At 39.1% G+C, this 19,357-nt stretch overlaps 1 protein-coding gene across 30 annotated transcripts in view; it reads left to right on the plus strand.

Moving 5' to 3' along the window:
* The window catches only part of ASCC1 (activating signal cointegrator 1 complex subunit 1), a 132,273-nt gene that overhangs the window by 72,812 nt on the left and 40,104 nt on the right, over positions 1-19,357 (plus strand). For 25 of the 30 annotated variants that reach the window (XR_014076056.1, XR_014076055.1, XR_014076054.1 and 22 more), the window contains one exon: positions 8,118-8,237. The exons of 3 other annotated variants lie outside the window; for them this stretch is intronic. Coding sequence is in view for 19 of the 27 variants with exons in the window: in XM_081566910.1 (XP_081423036.1) it covers positions 8,118-8,237 (120 nt within the window). In the remaining 8 variants the exon portion in view is untranslated. Of the gene's footprint in view, positions 1-8,117; positions 12,728-13,408; positions 15,226-19,357 lie in introns of those variants that run through there. 2 more of the 30 variants (XR_014076061.1, XR_014076060.1) reach the window with 2 other exon arrangements.

Here is a 19,357-nt window from a genome sequence, read left to right on the forward strand (position 1 = left end):
CAGCTGCATTTTTTGGCTGCCATTAGGATAATCCTTCTAAGAAAAAAATTAAAGGCAGATAAAATATTTGTTTAAAGAAGTATTTGTTTTTCTACTTTATGAAAATCAGGTCACAGGATTTTAATCATGGAAGCTTTATCCTGAGCTATGTGAGGATTTAGCTGAGTTCTTTCCTTTTATGTCTGTTGGTGCCTTTTGTGACTAAATGCCAAATCTGAACCCTTTAAGCATGTCAGGGTTGGTGTGCATAGGGAATGAAGAGCAGCCTTAATAGTTACTAAGAATTTTTGACATGACAGGATGAAAACAGTAATTGTAGTTTTTCAAATTCAGCAAAGCTTTTGAAATAGGACACATTACCCTGCCAAAAATCTGCAGTGCAGGCAAAAATTTTTTGAAGATGCTCTTTTCAAAAAGCTGGAAAGATTTGAAACCAACAAGTAAAGCAAGCCTTTCCTGCCTTCTTCTCTCACTTTCTCTGCCACATAAACTTGTTTAAAAAGTATATAGTGAAAAATTAATTTATCTGATTGGCTAGGGAGATGATCATCAGTATTGATTGTTTGTCTTGATATGTGTGATTTTCCTAAAAGAAATAAAAGTGAAAGTGAAGTCACTCAGTCATGTCCGACTCTTTGTGACCCCATGGACTGTAGCCTAGCAGGCTCCTCTGTCCATGGGATTTTCTAGGCAAGAGGACTGGAGTGGGCTGCCATTTCCTTCTCCAGGGGATCTTCCCGACCCAGGGATCGAACCCTGGTCTCCTGTATTGCAGACAGATGCTTTACCGTCTGAGCCACCAGGGAAGCCCACAAGAAAGAAAAGTCTCCTTTAAAAAAAAAAGATACTTCTAATAAAGCCCTGGTGTAAATTGTATCATCTACCTTCTTTTTCTTCACTATTTTGGATCTTTGATCTCAATCTTTGTACTTGGTATGCTTAGAAAAAATGTCAATAAATAATGGCGTTTCTAACCTGAGCCTTTTATGATGTAAAGATTTCAAATTAAAATATAAAAATGGAAAACATTGGGAATGAATCTGTGGTTGTTCAGTCGCTCAGTCATGTCCTACTCTTTGCAATCCCATGGACTGAAGCACGCCAGACTTCCCTGTCCTTCACCATCTCCCAGAGCTCGCTGAAACTCCTGTTGATTGAGTCTGTGATGCCATCTAACCATCTGATCATCTGTTGTCCCCTTCTCCTGCCTTCAGTCTTTCATATAATATGCTGTAGCTTAATTTGATGGGTTTTTAAATTGAGGTATTAAATAAATGTGGCTGTATTGGAATTTAATTAAAACTGTGGTGATATATAAATATTTTAAAGAAATGGGTGGTTGAACATTTGTTTCCAATTTGGGGGTGATAATTGAGTTTAAGGGATGTTACTTGACCAGAAATAGAAATTTGATTTCAGTTCTTAAGCTTAAGGCTCACGTAGCTGTGTAGATTTCAGATGAATTATTCACTGTGTTCAGTAAGTACTGATGCTCAAATGTGTCCCTTGTGACTTTTCTTTGTGAGATGTGAAACACAAACAGTGCAGTGGTTTTGAGTATATAACCTGACAAATATGCGGCTCTTCTTCAGCTCCCGTATCACTCAACTCATACCTAAGTATTCCTAGCAGGCCTGAAGTAAAACCAAATAAGTTAAAATGGGAGAAGAATGAGGAGAGAAGAAAAGGAAAAATACCCATGGACAAATGTTCCTAATTATTGCCTCGGATGTGTCTCCATTGTAAAGTATGCTCACTGGTGTCCCAGGTGGAATAGTTTGGTCACCAAGACAAAGAGGATTTATCAGCATTTTTCTTTACTGCTCTTGAATTCTCTCTCTTGATAAATCCTAGAGACACGTTGAAAGAGTTTCTATTTCCGCTCATAAGGCAGACTTTGGATCCTGTTCCAGTGTTTTGTTTTGGTGCTCCATGTAATTCCAAGGGTTTGAGGTAGTTTAGAGTGAGGAGGAATATACAAAAGAAATGTTAAAGTCAGACAGATTAGAAATCATAAGTGGAATGGGAAGAAAATTCTATCTAGAAACTGAGGTGAGATGATAATTGTGCTTCAGTTCAGTTCAGTTCAGTCGCTCAGTCGTGTCCAACTCTCTGCGACCCCATGAATTGCAGCACGCCAGGCCTCTCTGTCCATCACCAACTCCCGGAGTCTACCCAAACCCATGTTCATCGAGTCGGTGATGCCATCCAACCATCTCATCCTCTGTCGTCCCCTTCTCCTCCCGCCCCCAATCCTACCCAGCATAAGGGTCTTTTCCAATGAGTCAACCCTTCGCATGAGGTGGCCAAAGTATTGGAGCTTCAGCTTCAACATCAGACCTTCCAATGAACACCCAGGATTGATCTCTTTTAGGATGGATTGATTGGATCTCCTTGCAGTCCAAGGGACTCTCAAGAGTCTTCTCCAACACCACAGTTCAAAAGCATCAATTCTGCGGCGCTCAGCTTTCTTCACCGTCCAACTCTCACATCCATACATGACCACTGGAAAAACCATAGCCTTGACTAGACGGACTTTTGTTGGCAAAGTAATGTCTCTGCTTTTAAACATGCTATCTAGGTTGGCCATAACCTTCCTTCCAAGGAGTAAGCGTCTTTTAATTTCATGGCTGCAGTCACCATCAGCAGTGATTCTGGAGCCCAAAAAAGTAAAGTCTGACACTGTTTCCACTGTTTCCCCATCTATTTCCCATGGAGTGATGGGACCAGATGCCATGATCTTAGTTTTCTGAATGTTGAGCTTTAAGCCAACTTTTTCACTCTCCTCCTTCACCTTCATCAAGAGGCTCTTTAGTTCTTCTTCACTTTCTGCCATAAGGGTGGTGTCATCCGCATATCTGAGGTTATTGATATTTCTCCCGGCAATCTTGATTCCAGCTTGTGTTTCTTCCAGCCCAGCGTTTCTCATGATGTACTCTGCATATAAGTTAAATAAGCAGGGTGACAATATACAGCCTTGACGTACTCCTTTTCCTATTTGGAACCAGTCTGTTGTTCCATGTCCAGTTCTAACTGTTGCTTCCTCACCTGCATACAGGTTTCTCAAGAGACAGGTCAGATGGTCTGGTATTCCCATCTCTTTCAGAATTTTCCACAGTTATTGTGATCCACACAGTCAAAGGCTTTGGCATAGTCAATAAAGCAGAAATAGATGTTTTTCTGGAACTCTCTTGCTTTTTCGATGATCCAGCGGATATTGGCAATTTGATCTCTGGTTCCTCTGCCTTTTCTAAAACCAGCTTGAACATCTGGAAGTTCACGGTTCACGTATTGCTGAAGGCTGGCTTGGAGAATTTTGAGCATTACTTTACTAGCATGTGAGATGAGTGCAATTGTGCAGTAGTTTGAGCATTCTTTGGCATTGCCTTTCTTTGGGATTGGAACGAAAACTGACCTTTTCCAGTCCTGTGGCCACTGCTGAGTTGTCCAAATTTGCTGGCATATTGAGTGCAGCACTTTCACAGCATCACCTTTGAGGATTTGAAATAGCTCAACTGGAATTCCATCACCTCCACTAGCTTTGTTCGTAGTGATGCTTTCTAAGGCCCACTTAACTTCATATTCCAGGATGTCTGGCTCTAGGTGAGTGATCACACCATCGTGATTATCTGGGTCATGAAGATCTTTTTTGTACAGTTCTTCTGTGTATTCTTGCCACCTCTTCTTAATATCTTCTGCTTCTGTTAGGTCCATACCATTTCTGTCCTTTATCGAGCCTATCTTTGCATGAAATGTTCCTTTGGTATCTCTAATTTTCTTGAAGAGGTCTCTAGTCTTTCCCAATCTGTTGTTTTCCTCTATTTGTTTGCACTAATCGCTGAGGAAGGCTTTCTTATCTCTCCTTGCTATTCTTTGGAACTCTGCATTCAGATGAGAATATCTTTCCTTTTCTCCTTTGCTTTTCGCTTCTCTTCTCTTCCCAGCTATCTGTAAGGCCTCCTCAGACAGCCATTTTGCTTTTTTGCATTTCTTTTCCATGGGGATTTTCTTGATCCCTGTCTCCTGTACAATGTCACGAACCTCTGTCCATAGTTCATCAGGCATTCTGTCTATCAGGTCTAGTCCCTTAAATCTATTTGTCACTTCCACTGTATACTCATAAGGGATCTGATCTAGGTCATACCTGAATGGTCTAGTGGTTTTCCCTACTTTCTTCAATTTAAGTCTGAATTTGGCAATAAGCAGTTCATGATCTGAGCCACAGTCTGCTCCTGGTCTTGTTTTTGCTGACTGTATAGAGCTTCTCCATCTTTGGCTGCAAAGAATAAAATCAATCTGATTTCGGTGTTGATCATCTGGTGATGTCCACGTGTAGAGTCTTCTCTTGTGTTGTTGGAATAAGGTGTTTGCTATTACCAGTGCGTTCTCTTGGCAAAACTCTATTAGCCTTTGCCCTGCTTCATTCTGTACTCCAAGGCCAAACTTGCCTGTTACGCCAGGTGTTTCTTGACTTCCTACTTTTGCATTCCAGTCCCCTATAATGAAAATTGTGCTTAGATAATTGTGCTTAGAACATTAAAATTTAGTGCTGTTTTCAAGCATCAGTATACTTCAACTAAATTCCAAAGAGGAACACGCCAGTTATTAAAGTTCTTATCTGATAAAAAGAAGTATAACAATTTTAGGGGAGAGAATCCTTTTCTGGCTCTCAGTCCAAGAAAAATTTGTGTAAATCTTAGCATGAAAAACCCAAGAATGATGATGAGCAGTGTCTTTAACGAGAGTTTTGCAGAAGATAAAAAAACCATTGTTCACGTGGGTGTGACATGAAATTGAGGGTGTAACATGAAATATAACCTGGTACAAATTTTTTAGTGGGAAACTAAACCAATGGTATGGTGCTTTCTGGTGGTCTAACTATGCAGAGTTGGAGCTGAAAAAATGTAGAGGAACGTATACTTAGTATTAAACTTTTTTTTTTTTTCTGAAAGCAGTTTTGTTGACTGCACTTGAATGGATTGAATGGAAGTCTTTCATATTGAATTCTTTGGCTATTACTAGGAATGAAGATACACTGTATTGCTGATTGAAGCTAAAGTCTTCAATCAGGTGATATTTCGGAGTTTGGCTTGTGTTTTCGAATATCCCACTTATTGGAGGTGGTTATAGAGATACTTATGATTGAGGCTGTTTTGTTTTTCATTCAAGTGTCTGTCTGAAATAGTTGGGTTATTTAGTTTCTTAGAAAAATTTTAGTCTTGTGAAATAATAATGGCCTTAATGTTTTAAGGGAGTCTTATCATTAGGATTCCTAGAGAATCTCCCTGGGCCTCAATTAAATATCAATAAGACTTTTTTGTTTTTCTTTATTTGGAACTTCACTTTCACTTTCATGCATTGGAGAAGGAAATGGCAACCCACTTCAGTGTTCTTGCCTGGAGAATCCCAGGGATGGCAGAGCCTGGTAGGCTGCTGTCTGTGGGGTCGCACAGAGTCAGACACGACTGAAGCGACTCAGCAGCTGCAGCAGCAGCATCTTTTGATTAATCCTAACATCCTGTTGTCTTTGAACCAGTACCACATTTTATTCAATGATAATATAGGCATGTGTCCATAATCACAAAATTTTCCGGAATATCTCCTCCATTTATAGTGGAACATCATCAGAGATTTATGAAGTACTCATTTTACATAAGGGCACTGTTCCAGGTGCTGGGGATATGGGAGGAGAAAAGATGAATAGAGTCCTTGGCCTCATGGAGCTTGGAGAAGGCTGTATGGTGAGCTGATTTTTAGTTGGGTTTTAGGTTAGCACAGCTATTGACTAGTTGAAGTATAAGTCTGTTTAAGGGGTCTGCAAAGAAAGCAAGATGGTGGGTTTTATTTAACAGGAGAGCAATACATGTTAGCCTTATAAAAGCCAAAAATTTCGGATAAACAAGATGTTCCTTGTATTATTACCTAAAGATAATTACCATCAGCACTTTGGAGCATATGTGCCCATACTTTTTTGTATTCATATATGTATTTTTTCTTTACGGTGTAATTTACTTACAGTAAAATACATGGATCTTAAGTGTAGTTGATGAATTTTAATAAATGTGTACACCTATGTAGCCTCACCCAAATCACCATGTGGAACATTGCCATCACCCTAGGAAGTTCCTTCATGCTCTTTTCCAGTATATTCACTTCTTCCAGAAGTAACTGCTATTCTGATTTCTATTATCATAGATTAAATGTGCTTGTTCTTTAATATCATATAAATAGAATCATTAAGCATATATGCTTTTATGTGTGGCTTCTTTTTCATGTATGTGCAGTATATACACTTCTTGTATTTGGCTTCTTTTGCATGTATTTTTTTATTTTAACTTTTTAATGAATAATACATTTACATGGTTCAAAAAATTTTAAGTACAAAGGATTTGTGGTGAAGAGTTTCCTTCCCACTGCTATCCCACCAAGCACCCTGATTTCTAAAGGCAACAGATTTTAGCAGTTTCTTTGTATTATATCAGTTCAGAGATTTTACATATGTATAAGCATATATATGTGTGTGTGTGTGTGTGTGTGTATGTATATAATGTATATGTTTAATTTTTCTTATCCCCATCCTTGGTGGCTTCCCTAGTAGCTCAGATGATAAAGAATCTGCTTGCAATGCAGGAGATTTGAGTTCGATCCCTGGCTTGGGAAGATACCCTGGAGAAGGGAATGGCAACCCATTCCAGTATTCTTGACTGGAAAATCCCATGGACAGAGGAGTCTGGAGGGCTACAGTCCATGGGGTCGCAAAGAGTCGGACATGATTGAGTGACTAACATTTCCACTTTCCATCCTTTGTACAAATAATGAAACTGATTAAATATTTCATCAGGGGTTGAAAAATGGTGATATTCTGATTCTATTTTTATTCTACATTATCAGTTGGAATTCTTCTGAAAGAACTTTCTTTATTGGCTGTGGTTGAATATGTGCCTGAATTTATGATTATTTGGGCAAGGAATTGAATTGCTTGGGCAAAGGGTTTCTATTCTTGGAGACTTTTTATAAATATTGCCAAATTGCTCTTAAAGTTGTGATACCAATTTGGACCTTCACTGTTGTTACATGAATAAAATACTGTTTGCAACTTGTAGAAATAATGAGGTAAAAACTGGTGTTTTGCTGAATGTTTTGCTTTGTTTTAGATTTGAAGGATTCATTAACAAGAAACCACTCATTACACACAAATAAACAATTTCAGTTTCTAATAGAAGATTATTTAACTTAATTTCAATATACAGTCATTGGGGGAAAAAGAAATAGAAACAATAGAGAGCAGTTGCAGAGTATACATCACCAAATTGAGCTGACACCTACACCCAGACTTGAACCCTTCTTGGAAGTACCTCATTAACAGCAATCTGGAGTCTCAATTGGAAAAGGGCCCTGGGCCATTCATCTACTCTGTGGGCAAGAGTTTGAATTGCAGTTTAGGGGGCTCCCATTTATAATCCCAGGCCACAAACTGGTATCATCATCAGTTTGTGTGCAAAAATGCAGCTGTGGTTTTACTTTTACGATGCTGATTGTTTCATCTTGTGAGTCATCAAATTTCATTAGACTCCAGTGGGGTTAGCCAGGCCTCCAGGGGCTTAAAAAATTCCAAGATCCACTCTCTTTCTTATCTAAAGTGCCACTTGACTTACTGGTAACGACTGCTGTGTTCACAAGCAGGCACATAGTCCAAGCAGGGCCCAGACAAAGTCAGAAGTTCGTTGGAAGCCTCTCCCTTACTTCTGAAGCCTGCACAAGACTACCTCCATTTTAATTTCCCTAACAGCTGGAGAGGTGGGCAGTGCCATAAATGTCTTTGCCAGTCGGAACTGTCGGAACTTGGCCTTTCATTAGACATTTCTTAAATATGCTATTAATAATAAACTGGTGTTGTTATAGATATGGTGTGACTTTGGCAATACTTGTGGTTCTAGTCTGTGTTCATTAAACATGTACCAGTTTGAAGTTGGACAGTTAAATCATGTTAGTTAAATTTAAAAAACCCAACAACTTCATTTTTGTAATATTTGATTCTGTATATTTACCATATTTCAAAATATAATAGCCCTCTTAGTTTAAAAAATTATGAAAATCTAATGTTTTTTCCTTTGCAGTGACATTTCAGGGGGCAAACCCCTGGAAGTAGAGATGGCAGGGATAGAATACATGAATGATGATCCTGGCATGGTGGATGTTCTTTATGCCAAAGTCCATATGAAAGATGGCTCCAACAGGTATGTTTCTGAAATATTCCTTTGTTTTAATCAAGAGGGACCTCATAGCATTCCTGGAAGTTCAGGTAGTTTTGATTGCTTTTCTTTGAGATCTTATTATTGTAAGGAGTGTATTGTATTTCTAATTCTGAAATAGTAAGTTAATATTTTGCAAGAGGAATTTGTTGTAGGAATAAGTATCAGACTTTTAGTTTGGTAATTATTGAATTACTCGGATGGTGGATATTGATAGTAGCAATCTAGTTTTTATGGAACTCAGTGCTTCATTCATGTTTTCTAGGATAATAGGAAGCAGAAGAATGGCGGTTTCAAAAGTGACATGCAGATCTAATGAATAAAAGGGCAAAACAGGGCTGTAACACAAATTACATAGGAATATTAAGATTGAATTAATATAAAATTCCTAGATCAGTGCTTGGCACATGCTAACATCATACATTAAAAATGGTTGCTGCTTTTAATTTTTGTTATTACCACACCTTAATCCCTATTAGAGATTCTTAGTCTGCAACCCATGCTATTTCTGAGGCTAGCCTAGGCTTCCAAAGCCATTTTCAGTGTTAGTGCTATTCATTAGCCTATGCAAGGCCTTTGGTGAGCAGAGGAGCCCATCTTAAATCGGCAGTTTGTTTTTGTGTGGCTTTTTCACTGGGACAGAATAAAACAGAGCTCACACTGAACAGAAAATCCTCTAGAGAAAATCTGTGTCTCTGGATAGGCCTCCAAATTGCTTTCCTGGAGGGTCTTTTGTAAAGTTTTGCTTATCTCAATTTGGATTAATAATCTCAGTTGTCTCCCTCTTTCAGTTCCAATGAAAGTGAATTTTGAGTTAATGAAAGAAAAAAAAGGGTACAGAATCAGTTTTTTGCGTGTGATGAATGTCAATTATATCTTAGGAAAACTGGAGAAAAAAGTACATTAATATCACTACTAATTTCATCAAAATCTTTAAGTATGGGAAGCTGTCAAGCTCATGGTAGCAGATACATGTTTTCCAAAATTCTTGTTTTCATTTGAAAGCTTGAATTTTGTTATTGGAAAAAAAAATACTGGTAATTGTTTTCCATGAAGTTCTTTTTTGAGAAAATGTCTGCCAAAAAGCCAAGTCTGAATAACCATAATTTGTCTGTCAGTTGTTCTTTGAAGCAAAAATGGTGTTCCATGGACAAAGAGGTAGTTGAGCTATAAACCTAACAAGCTTGCAAATGCCTTTCCTACAGACAGCCATCTAGTATATACAGTCCAAGTGATTTAAATATCCTGCTAATTTCATCACACAGAATATTGAAAAGACACCTACTCAAGGGCTGAGATTCAAAAAAATTGATCGTTTTATTGATCAATTTAATTTTAATGGGCCTGACTTTGTGCTTAGATTGTTTTATCTCTATTTTATCTTCATAACATTTATATAAAATAAATACTTTTATTATGCCCATTTTATAGATCAGGGAGGTTCAGAGAGCTTAAATAACTTGGCTAAGGAACACATAGATAGCAAAACTTTGCTCTGAATTCCTGCGATTTTTAGTGTATATTTGCTCGGGTGAGTAGAATAAACTGTGTTTCAATTCTTGTTCCTAAAATAGAAAATTGTGACCTACATTTCTTTGGAAGGTGGTAAAGTTCATATAATAAAATTCATCATTTTAACTGTTTTAAAGGGTATAATTGAGTGGCATCAAGTACATTAACAGCATTGTGCAACCATCACCACTGTCTAGTTGTAGAACATTTTTATCACCCCAAAATGAAATCCTAGACCCATTAAGCGGTCACCCTCTGTTTCTCCTTTCCCCCATACTTCCCTCTTCCCAGCCCTAGCCCCTGGCAGCCACTAGTCTAGTGACTCTATGGACTTGCCTATTCTGTATATTTCCTATAAATGAACCATACAGTATGTGGCCTTTTGTGTCTGGCTTCTTTCATTCTGTATATGTTTTTAATATTCATCCATATTATTGCATGTATCAGTACTTACTCCTTTTTATGGCTAAATAATATTCCATTGTATGAAAGGATACCACATTTTGTTTATTCATCAGTTCATGGGCATTTGGGTCGTTTCCACCTTTTGGCTATTGTGAATAGAGCTGTTTTCGATTCTTTGGGGCTGACTCATTTTTTAAAATGTTTAAAAGTCATGTTTTTTATTTCCTTGATAAACCTTGTAATTTTATAGAACATCACTGTGACTCAGCCCAACCTCTGTCATTTCCTTATTCTCTGTTACAAGTCTTAATTTTCGTCAATACCTTACTGTTGTAAAACTAAAATCTGTGATAGCCTATAGTTAGGCAGTTAACATGAAACTATATGGAAAATTTACATAGATTACAGTGTTTCATTAAATAAAATAGTGAATTTTTCCTCATCTAGGGCTTCAAGTCTGTTTTAACATACATATATCATAGACTGCACAGTTTTGGTTTACCCTATTTGAGGTGGCTCCCAGGGAGGAGAGGGTGGTCATTAAGTAAGGGTGATGAAATCATTACTTTGAGTGTTTCCATTGAATATGTTTAATGGTTAGATCCTTAGTTCTGTAGAAGGTCTTTCAGGTATTTTGTTGTTCTTCAGTCACTAAGTCGTGTTCGACTCTTTGCGACCCCATGGACTGCAGCACACCAGGCTTTCCTGTCCTTCATTATCTCCCAGAGTTTGCTCAAACTCATGTCCATTGAGTAAGGGGTGTCATTCAACCATCTCATCCTTTGTCACCCTCTTCTCTTCCTGCCCTCAGTCTTTCCTAGGATCAGAGTCTTTCCCAGTGAGTCAGCTCTTGGCATCAGGTAGCCAAAGTATTGGAGCTTCAGCTTCAGCATCAGTCCTTCCAATGAATATTCAGAGTTGCTGCCTTGCTCTCCTTGCTGTCCATGGGACTCTCAAGAGTCTTGTCCAACACCACAGTTCAAAAGCATCAGTTCTTTGGCACTCAGCCTTCTTTATAGTCCAGCTCTCACATTCGTACATGACTACTGGAAAAACCATAGCTTTGACTATATGGACCTTTGTTGGCAAAGTGATGTCGACTTTCAGGTATAGAAAAGAATTGCTTTTTGAAATGCGAAGGAAAATAAGAGCTATAGAAGCTAGAGGTCTTTTGAAGACAGTGCTCAGACATAATTTGTCCTTACATTAATGGAAAGGAAAGGTCTTAGGAGGCGAATGTACCCTTTATGTTCCCACAAATCCAACTGAAGTGAGAGGGATGGGGGTAGGGCACAACCTTTAAAAGAATGACATAGGCTTTGTTCCCCAGTCATGTCCAACTCTTTGCGACCCCTTGGACTGCAGCATGCCAGGCCCCTCTGTCCCTCACCATCTCCCAAAGTTTGCCCAAGTTCATGTCCATTGCATCAGTGATGCCATCCAATCATCTCATCCTCTGACACCTTCTTCTCCTTCTGCCCTCAATCTTTGCCAGCATCAGGGACTTTTCCAATGAGTCAGCTGTTCGCATCAGATGACCAAAATACTGGAGTTTCAGCTTCAGCATCAGTCCTTCCAGTGAGTAGTCAGGGTTGATTTCCCTTAAGATTGACTGGTTTGATCTCTTTCCTGTCCAAGAGACTCTCAGGAGTCTTCTCCAGCACCATAGTTAGAAGGCATCAGTTCTTTTGTGTTCTGCCTTTTTTATGGTCCAACTCTCACAACTGTTCATGACCATTGGGAATACCATAGTCATGACTATGCAGATCTTTGCCCACAGAATAATGTCTCTGCTTTTCAACACACTGTCTAGCTTTGTCATAACTTTCCTGCCAAGATGCAAACATCTTCAGATTTCATGGCTTCAGTCACCATCTGCAGTGATTTTAGAGCCCAAGAAGAGGAAATTTGTCACGACTTCCCCACCTTTTCCTCCTCTAATTGCCATGAAGTAATGGGGCTGGATGACATGATCTTAGTTTTTTTTTTAATGTTTAGTTTAAGCCAGCTCTTAGCTCTCCTCCTTCACCCTCATCAAGAGGCTCTTTAGTTCCTCTTCACTCTGCCATTAGAGTGGTATCATCCACATATCTGAGGTTGTTGATGTTTCTCCTGCCTGTCTTGATTCCAGCTTGTAACTCATCCAGCTTGGATCACTGCCTTGTTGTAGTGAAGGGGCTTGCATAACTCGATGAAGCTATGAGCCATGTTGTGTAGGGCCACCCAAGATAGACGGATCATAGCAGAGAGTTCTGGCAAAATGTGATCCACTGGAGGAGGGAATGGCAAACCACCCCAGTATACTTGCCGTGAGAACCTCATGAACCATATAAAAAGGATGTAGCCATAGGGCATGACAAAAGCTGGTTATAACCAACTAGGTAGAAGATGGCAGAAGATTTGACTTCCAGTGGACCTTGAGCCTTATTGTAACCTCATTGTAATACATTAGCATTAGCTAAGTGACACACCCACCAGCTCCATGACAGTTCCAAAGTGTGTGTTGGTTGTTCAGTTGTGTCCGACTCTTTGTGACCCCATGGACTATAGCCCGCCAGGCTCCTCTGTCCATGGAATTCTCTAGGCAAGAAGAGTATAGTGTGTAGCCGTTCCCTTCTTCGGGGATCTTCCCAACCCAGGGATCCAACCTGGGTCTCCTCCATTGCAGGCGGATTCTTTACCTTCTGAGCCACCAGTTTGAAGGCCGCCCATAAAAGGTCAACATGTGGATGGTGACCCAATTCCTGGAAATCCCTGCACTTTCCCAAAATTATTGGAATAATCCTACCACTCATTAGCTAATGAAATTACCCAGCCCTGTAAAAACTGACAGCCCCATATTCTGGGGCCCCTCTTGCTTTCTGAGATGGCTCATGCTCTGTGGAGTGTGTTTCTTTCTAAATAAATTCACTTCTTGCCTATCACTTTGTGTCTCACTGAATTCTTTCTGTGATGAGACATCAAGAAGGTGAGCTGCATTAAAGCCCTGAGGCCATGTGTGTGATCTGTTTAAAAACCGTGGGTTCAAGTTCCCATCTGAGGTGCATTGTTTCCCAACCCTTACAGATTTTGCACACTTGCTATTATGAGGGCTTGTAAGTTGAAAAGTCCTGTGAAATGTTGACTAAATCCACTAATAGGATCAACCAAGAACATTTTTTTAATAATTCTCATCTCTCTTGGAGAAGGAAATGGCAACCCACTCCAGTGTTCTTGCCTGGAAAATCCCATGGATGGAGGAGCCTGGTAGGCTACAGTCCACGTGGTTGCAAACAGTTGGGCACGACTGAGTGACTTCAATTTCATCACTCTTACTTCTCTGTTTTCTCTTTTTCCTTGCCCATTCCACTTCCACAAGAAGAGACACATTTGTGTTATTTCAAAAAGATTTGTAGATTCCCCTCCCCAAATTGCAGTGTTTAAGGGACTTTATATACCTCTTATTTAACTCAACATTAAAACTGTTTGAAGGCCTCCTTTGTGCAAGGTGTTTTGCAAGACTGTAAATTGATAGAGAAATGAGTAAGACATAGCCCTGTTTTGAAGATACATCCACTCATTTGTGTTTTTTTTTATGTGAAGAGACACTGTTCAATGCAGTCATGGAGGAGAGGCCTTGTTGTAATAAAAAAAAAATATTCAGCTTTCTCTATATGGTTTCATATATTTTTTAAATCAAAGATTCCCTTAAAATGCTTGACCATGAAGTACCTGACCTTCAAAAGAATGGAACCACTTGGATCAGATTTTTCCTCTGAAAACAGAGCTGGGACAGTGTAGCCACACTTATTGTTAGATCCTTACATTTTGTAAAGCCTTGACTGTGTAGGGCATTTGCATTCAACTGTTTTACTCATTGCTTAGTAGTCAACTATTGCTAAGACTTAAGCAGTGAATACAGTGGCTATTCTGTTCTGTCTCTTACTCTCACAGGCCTCTACCCTTGCCCCTCTAGAAGAATATCTTCCTCACATTAAACTGAGCACATGAAGCCAAGTCAACTTCCTTCTTTTTTCCCTCACAGTCTTCCTGTTTTCATCACACACCCCATTCAGTTTCACCCTCATTCTGAAGAATGGCATGCATTATCTCTCATGAGGCTAACCCTTTACTTACTCTGGGAACCCATTCCTTCTTATCTCCGCAAAGACCTGACCCCATCAGTTATTCCATCTTGCAGGGCATTTCCAGTTCCCTTTTCCTTCAGGCATTTTTCAAGTGCCCAGAATATGAGGTGCAGTAGACCCTAGGGATTCTTTCTTATGGATGAGGCAGATATCAGCAACTAGAATATGCTAGGGTGCAGACTATTACTGAGATTCTAGAGGTGCATGGATGAGCAGCAAAACTATGCCTATGTGTGTGCAGATTTTGTAAAGGAAGGCTTCAGAAAGGAGATTTCTTTACTGAATGAGGAATTTGCCAGCTGAGGGAATAGCATGTTAGGAAAAGGGAATAAATACCAAGAACAGATCCAGAGGTGGTGTTATACACCATGTGAAAGGAACATTGATCTTTGGTCATTTGTGTACTCAATAAAATTTTATTAAATGCCTGCTCTGTGCCAAGCACTGTGCTAGGCTGTGAATATAGAGTGGTGAGTAAAGCCAGACATAGTCATTTCCCGCTTTGTAGTTTACAGACTAATGGAGAAAACAGGTGTTAATAAATAACACATAAATATATCATTGGAAAGTGTGACAAAGGTGAAACGGGGAAAGTAGTGCTCTTTTAAAGACAGAAAATGTGACAATTTAGACTGCGGGAGGGCAAGATTAAGGAAAGCCTCTTTGAGGAATTGATACTGAATTGAGGTCTAAAAGAGTGAGAGTTTGCAGGCAAAGGAATGGTGGGAAGTTCTAGGCAAAAGAAAATGTGGAGCAGAAGCCCTGTGACAGGAAAAACTCCAGCAAATTCCAGGTGTGGATGAAGCATAATGAGGGAACGATAAGGTCACATGAGATGTCCATATGAAGACATTAAAGGGGCTTGGATTGAGGCAGTAGCAAAGATAAGAGATAAAAAAGAATAAATGTACACAATAAATAAAAAGAAATCCATATCAAGATAAATCACAATGGCAATGAAGAGCACTGAAGACAGAAAAGTTTAAAAGATGTCATCCATAGAGGGTTGACTTTTATCAGGACTGCAGACTTCTCAGTATTAACAGTGGAAGCCAGAAGACAGTGGGTTGTTTTCTAGAGAAAATAGCTGTCAACCTGGAATTATTTACTCATTAAAAAAAAAAGTCTTTTAAAAAACAAAACTGAAATAAGAACTTCTTGTGTCTAAGTGCTGTCTTTCCTTATTGCTATCCTTCTTTTTCCTCAAGTAGAATCTACAATTCTTGGAGGGCAGAGGGTTTGTCTTAATCATTATAGCGTTTCTGTGATTATAAAGCAATTTGTAAGTATACGTTTACTTGTCCCCCTTCAAAAGTGGAAAGAGCGAGCAGGAGAGAAATAAACTAGTCAGTCTGAATATATAAACATCTTATCAGTGGCTATTTTTTGATAGTAATTTTTTTTCTTTTAGCTTATCAGTAAGTTTTTTTTTTTTTTTTTTTTAATTGTTGGTAAAGCAGGCAAGTGTTACACTTGCTCAGATATACTTGGTATACTTCATCATACCGAGGTCAGTAGTAATCGGTATGTGCATGTAAGTGGTAGAATTATGGTTTGGCCCAAATGTGTTTGACTATAAAGCCTGTGCTCATGGGGCAGAAAAGGGAGATTAAGAATAATTGGAGACAGACCACTCTTTTGAGAAGTTTGGTGAAAATAAGAAAAGTGTAGTTAAATTCTACAGCTGTGCAGCCCAGCATCGCTGTACTGTCTTCCAGTTTGCCATCTTCCTTTCACATTATTTTCTCTCAAAAAGCTAAAGCCTCCCAGATTGGTAAAGTGAAAATTAAATGGCTCCCTTTCCCCCTGCCCTGACTTTCCCTGTATTCTTCTGCGATAGATTGTAAGCAGGGCAGATACTGCTGAGAGTCACTGTGCATATTGTTTTATACAAACTGGACCACATTATTCATATTATTCTGTAGTTCTTTTCAAGAAACATTACCTAGACATTACTTTTATGTCACTGTGTATAGGTTCTACTACTACATCAGCCTTTCTAAGCTTTAACCTATATACAGTAGGACTTACTATTACTTAAAAATATCCCATCATATTACATCATTCTTTGAATTAGTTCATATTCTTCAGTCTAGTAGTCAGGATCTTGCAGGATGAAACCAACTTAATATTTCAACTTGATCTTCTACTATCTTGCACTTGCCCCAAGCCCTAGCCAGCTTCACTGCTTGTTGATGATCCTTTGTATCATTCTTAATGTCATTTCTTATGACTAAAATTTCTGTGTTACTCATCTCTTTTTGTCCAAATGCTATATCTTTCCTTCTTGCTATCCTTCCTTCTTTTTGCTCAAGTAGTCTTTAAGATTCTTGGGGGCAGGGAGTGTCTTATTTCAGCATGATATATTCACTAGCTTTTATAATTCATGGCTTATAGTTGATGTTCAGTGAATGTTTGTTTAAGTGATTTACTTATTCAGCTGATTTTCAAAGATGAAGTGAGTCTGATTAACTTCCTCTTCTCACCCCATCCTCTTGGTAGCCTTTTCTGGTCTCAACCTAACAGTGCTGTCTTCCACCTTTAAATTACCAAAGCACCTTGTATTGTTTGTGTCATTACCAATGTCCTCTTTATAGTTGTTTTAATAGATTGTGTGCTCCTTAATGACAGGAACTGTGTTTCCTTAGGTTTTAATTCTTTTAGTGACTGGCATAATGCCTGTATACAGTGAGCACTCAGGAAATGTTAATTGGATAGAACTGAGTTAAATTGGGGGGTGGGGGTGGGTGGCAAACAAAAGCCTGGAATTTGCACTTTCTAGGGAGTCAATGATCATTCTGCTGTACAACTCAAAGCCTCTGGAATGTTTGAGTGCTGATAAGCCTTTAAACTAAGAGCTCAGATTCAAGACATTAATAACTGGCTTCTGTTTTCAAACACACAGTTCTGTCAAAATGATAAAGCTGCTTAAAAATAGTTTGTTACTTTTCTCATAGCAATCCTATGTTATTTTTAATTCACTTAAGAGAATGCAAAGGCATAGAGAAGCTTTGTGACTCTTTCTCAGTCAACCAGGAAAGGATCGATGAAGTAGGAATTGAAAGACTATACTGTTAGAAATATACTGACATACTGGCAAATGTAGTATCGCGACAGCTGCCTGAAATTTAGTGTTTGTTTCTAAGCACCTTTAAGTTCTTTTAATAGATCTCCAAAGATTTGTCATCTATGAATTCATGCATACATACCTACAACAGCTATTCATCGAGCACTGATGATTTGTCAGTGAGGCATCAACTTGCGTGCCAGTTAATCCTTGGGTGCCAGGATAAGGCAGTGAATAAGATAAAGAGCCAGCTTCATGGAGTGCACAGTTAATTGAGAGCAGAGCAACACTGGCTGCCAGGAGTCTTGGGGTCCCTTTCTCTCTGTCATGACTGAGCACTTCAACCTGTCTGCTTCATTTCCTCTTGTCTAAAATGAGCAGGTTACAGTAGAACATTTTAAAGGACTTTAGTCTCTTCAAAGTTCTGAGTCTGTAAGTTCGGCAGGAGTCTTAATTTTCCAGAAAGACAAAGCTGGAAACTGGACTCTTTGATTTGATCAATTTAATTTCCTTCCTCTAGTATTAACATGCTCACTGTTTCTCTCCATCTGAGCTCCCTATCCACTTCTTTAATAGACAAGAGGGAACAGGGAGGCATCATTCTGTTGTGATTTGAAATTGAGGGGCATTTTGCAGTGCTTGATTATGTTTAGACCTGTTATGTTGCAATATTTTAAAATATTTTAAAGTTTATGAAGTGTTAGTTAATCACAAACTTTAGACACGATAATGTAGGTCTTGGCTTGGAGAGCCACATGCACAGTTAATTAAATCAATTAACTGCAAAATCAGATTATGTGCATTGTGAATATATTTTATTTTCCCTTTAGGAATGTGGGAACAAAGTCATTTTCTTCAATCAGTCCTCTTTCTCTATCCTTGTCAATGTATTATTGGTTAACCCTTTTGGTTAAAATACTGGTTTAAATACTTGAGAAAAATATTTTATATCATGGGGAAATATTCAGGGTATGTTAAAATAATTAAGCAGGTTACAGAAAACTGTTTTGTCTTTTTAAAATTGATATATGTCTGTAGCAAAAGACTTAAAAATTATCTAACCCCCAAGTAAGTGTTTTATCTGTGGATGGTCAAGTTTTTTTTCTTTTTCTCCTTTTCTGCACTTTCCATTGTTTTTTATAACAAGCGTATTATTTTTGTAATCAGAAAAAGATTAAGACAGCTGTGCAAGGAAGCACAGCATGTTTTAACTGGCTTCCATGCCTTTAGTTTTCCCCTCGTGTATCTTGCTTCTTACAGCCTCACCTGGCTTTCCTAGGCCTGCCAAGACTGCAGCAACCCTGCCTGACAACACAGGACCCTTCACAGCCGGCTTCTGCCTGTCTCTGTTTCATCGCTGCCCTTCTCTCTCCATAGAATTTCTCATGATCCAGGAGTATGATTTATTCTTTGATATACACTCTTTCAGTTGTTCAGGACAAAGATTCTTTTAGAATCATTATCTTCAACTCCTGACTGCAGTGTATTAGAAAAGCCACCGTGCTCCTCACCACCTGCACTGGCGCCACGCCTGCCCCCTGGGCTGTGACAGCCTCTGGACTGCCTTCCATCCTTGCCCACTGCTGTCTGTCCTCCACAGGGCCGTGAGAGGTTTCCTTTTAAATACCAGTCAGATTATGTCTGAAAACTCTCCAAAATCTCATTACCTCACCTGGAATAAAAGACAAGTCCTTACAGAGGCCTAAGAGCCTTATGGAAGCCCCCGTGACTGGTCCTCCCGCCTCATCATTTCTCCTCACAGCTTCAGTCTCCACACTGACTTCTTACTGTTCCTCTGTCATGCCATGCTGCCTCAGATGACTGTATCTGCTGTTCCTTTCTCTGAAATGCTGTTCCCTTAGGTCTGTGCTCAAGTGTCACTTTATCAGGGAAGCCATCCCTGATCACCGTGTCTAAAATAGTACACTCACCATCGGACCCTTTCTCCTCTCTCTCTCCCATTTTGTTTTCTTCATGGTGCTTAGCACCACCTG

This window comes from Giraffa tippelskirchi, chromosome 2, assembly GCF_054371585.1.
Source record: "Giraffa tippelskirchi isolate mGirTip1 chromosome 2, T2T-mGirTip1v1.2.pri, whole genome shotgun sequence".
Taxonomy (NCBI): domain Eukaryota; kingdom Metazoa; phylum Chordata; class Mammalia; order Artiodactyla; family Giraffidae; genus Giraffa; species Giraffa tippelskirchi.